Source organism: Nestor notabilis, unplaced genomic scaffold, assembly GCF_000696875.1.
Source record: "Nestor notabilis isolate BGI_N333 unplaced genomic scaffold, ASM69687v1 scaffold13422, whole genome shotgun sequence".
NCBI lineage: Eukaryota > Metazoa > Chordata > Aves > Psittaciformes > Psittacidae > Nestor > Nestor notabilis.
The window spans coordinates 16,959-20,334 of NW_009919767.1; the positions used below are offsets into that span (position 1 = coordinate 16,959).

Here is a 3,376-nt window from a genome sequence, read left to right on the forward strand (position 1 = left end):
GGGAACAAAACTGTTGCTAAAGCTATGGAAACTGTCACAGAAAATGACCCAATGTAGCACCGTACTCCACAAGAGCATCCAAAAATGCTTTACCATACAACAAAAGAAATACACTTACATGAATGTTATATACCTGTCTGAGGTATATTTTCTGATGCCACGCAGTAGGGGGGGAGGGGGGTTCCCTTGAAGAAATTATGTCCCAGTTAGAATAAAGCAAACCCTTTAACTGTTCTTTTCAGTGTGTTCTATATATACAACCCTTAAAATACACTTAAAAATAGCTGCACACATTTTGTATCATTATACTGGAGAAGGGCAGTCCAGACAGACCATGCTTCTCAGTATGTTAAAAACTGTAAATAAAACCCAACCAGACTTGCTCTCCTCCAGTACCCACGCTGGCCCAAAGGAGGGGAGGGAAGGAACAAGCAGTTTTAAAATGGGAGTCTTTCACAAAACACGCTACTTACAAATCTCAGGTTAATTTCCTCAAGCACTTTCGTATCAAATCCTTTCTTAAATACATAAGGTCACACACTGCCATCTTAGCAATGAAATCTGTTGCAAAATGCACATGTGAGCTTCCCACTAAACCAACTGCAACCCTGAGGATTTTTCTGGCCTGGTAGAAAGAGGAAATGGAACACAATTCCTGAAGTATGGCTGGTCCTCCATTTCAAAGCTCCATGTGATCCCCTTGATGGTTCTTGGACACACACCCACACTTTTTTGGTTTTCCTTTAATACATGTTTCCCTCTAACCAACATGCAGATTTCTCCTCCCAACCATCCACACCTCAATGTCCCAACGAAACAATCCACATCATCCATCCAGAGGTTTTCCCAGGTAGACCAAAGTCACTTCTGTGTTACCGTACACAGCAGACACTGCTGGATACAAACAAACTTTTGGCAGTCCTCTGAAGGCAACTCCCAAGAACTCATAGCCCCTCTCAAAAGCTAATGTTTTGTCTTCCATGTCCAGGATAACTCGGATCCTTTCACCTATCTGGAAACAGAGATAGAAGGAGAGGGATTAAAACATATTGTCAGCATATTCAAGTAGAGATACAAAAATAAAGCATAAGCCATGTATAATGCAACAGGTAATTTTAGAGGAAGGCTTTCGTGTTCCTCATGATTGCACTACTTTTAGGACAGGAATTTCTCCATTTTGCTCAAATGCACTAGGATTCCAAGAACCGCTGCTGCCCATTTCCAGCAGGCAACCTGTACATAAGCACCCACCTACATGACAATAAACATAACCCTTCTTGTATGAACCTTGTGAGAGCAGAGTGAGTATGCTACATATCATGTGCTTTAGAATGCTGCAGAGGTTTAGAAACTTTGCAATGGCCTCTAAGTTACCTGAACTCTGTATTTAACTGTTGCTGTAGCCGAGCAATTGCTCCATGAAGAGCAATTTTAAAGACAATTAACTCATATTAGAAAGGTAAGTGCCACATACAAAACATACCAGAATACACTACTATGCAGGTGCTTATCACCTCACCAAGGCACCAGGAAATACATACATACACACAAGTGAAACAAACACTGAACACAGCAAGAGACTCGGATCTAAGCATGCACAATGCTCCCTGCATTTATCTGGTATGCACTATTCTAGGCATAAACAGAAGTCCCAGACACCAGCAGCAAGCACAGCAGGACACTGTGCAAACTTCTGTTCCTCACCCGCCAGCCTTGATGCTGGGGATTTCTTCCAGCCAACACATTTTTCTTCTCACCAATACTAACAAACTCATTTAAGCATCTTTTCTATGAGCAGATCGCTGCACATGCCTTAATAACAAAAAACTCCAAAGGATCACAAATTTTGAGAGAAAGCAGCGATTGTGTTCACCCTTGAGTTCCCACACAAGCCAGGGACTCTTGGCTTCAAAACCCTTCCTCACCCTGTTGCTGCAGAAAGATCTAGACAAGTACAGCAGAAAGCAACCACAAATGGCCTAGTCTGAAAAGTGCCAACCCAGTTTGCATGCTAGGGAACATGCAAGCGGAAAAGAGATCTAAATCTCTTTAATTACACTAGTTTTGGATATTATTCCCCAAACAGCAGGTATAACCTTCAGACAGCATTAAGTGCTTGGCAGTGAACACTTACATGAAATTCAGGAACATCAGATACAAGTTACTACACAAAACTTCATCCAATTTGAAACATTAGGCAATACTCGTACAAAGCCACAGCATTATGAGATAGAAATTACAATGCATGCAGCTTAAGTTGGTAATGTGACGAAATCCAACAGTCAAAATGTAGTTGTCAGCAGCCAGAACAAAGATAAACACTTCTATAGGTGGAATGGCACTTGCTGTTTAATAATGTGAAATTATCTGAACATCACATCCCAGCATCCTAACCAAGGGATGTCACCTATGGGAATGCTGCCAGCGAGCAAACAAGCAGCACTCAGTCAGCACTGATGCAGGTTTTTGCAGGAAGACTCTTACCTAAGCACTACCCTGTGCTTGCATTGCCATACAACAAAGGGATAAAATACCACAGGCATTCACCTTGCTGTGGGGCAAGTCATTACTTCAAAGGATACAACAGCCTGAACAGCTTTTATTTCAAAAAGCAACATGGTGACTAAGTAGTCACCACATGCTTTGCACTAAGTGAGACAGAAGTGCAGAAATGGAAGGTCAGGTGCACTGAACACCATACACAGGTGTAGTCTGAGGAAGCAGTAAAGGAAGGTGGAAAGGCCTTGCAAGACAGAATCATATGCTTTCTATAGGGAAGGTGAAGAAACCCTCAAGTGGGTATTTAGGACCAGTTCAGAAGACAGCCAGGATATGTGAGGGAGGTTCTTGGCCAGCCACAGTGAGACATGGTTAAGCTTCCAGCCCATGCCAAGCCACGCTCACCTGGTATTTTGGCGCATTATTGCACTGGGGGAAACTGCCATTCACCTCTCCATTATGCAGCAAGTTATTGTCCACCAGGTTCCAGCCCCAACTCTGGTCATCGCTCCCCAGCAGGGCCACGTAACCCTGGCACTGCATGGCCGCCCGCTTCGTGGCGATGCCAATGACGGCCACGGTGCCCAGCGGGCCTTCCCACCACACCTCCCAGGCGTGGCGGCCCTCACTGAAGCCAATCTTGGTCCGCGCCCCGTCCGTGCTCTGGGCGATGGGGTTGCGGTGCAGTGTGAAGCCATTCTTCTTGATGTAGACATTCCGCGAGCAGTCGTTGGTGCTGAAGGCATGGTGGAAGGCACGGACCTAGGGGAGAAGAAGAAGGAAGGCAGCAGGGCAGATAAAACCCTGTCATGTGTTTCAGGGCCCCCCCCTTGGTTTCCAATGGCGGGTGGGCCAGGCGGCGTACCCGTGGGGCCGA

General features: G+C 45.1%; 1 protein-coding gene across 1 annotated transcript; it reads right to left on the minus strand.

The window, feature by feature from the left end:
• Nucleotides 1-364: 364 nt before the first annotated feature.
• On the minus strand, nucleotides 365-3,261 carry FBXO45 (F-box protein 45; the record flags this gene model as incomplete). The annotated part of the gene is made up of 2 exons (XM_010010372.1): nucleotides 365-1,012; nucleotides 2,905-3,261. Coding segments are annotated over 2 exons (543 nt in total), but the record flags the coding sequence as incomplete, so codon positions are not given.
• Nucleotides 3,262-3,376: the final 115 nt, after the last annotated feature.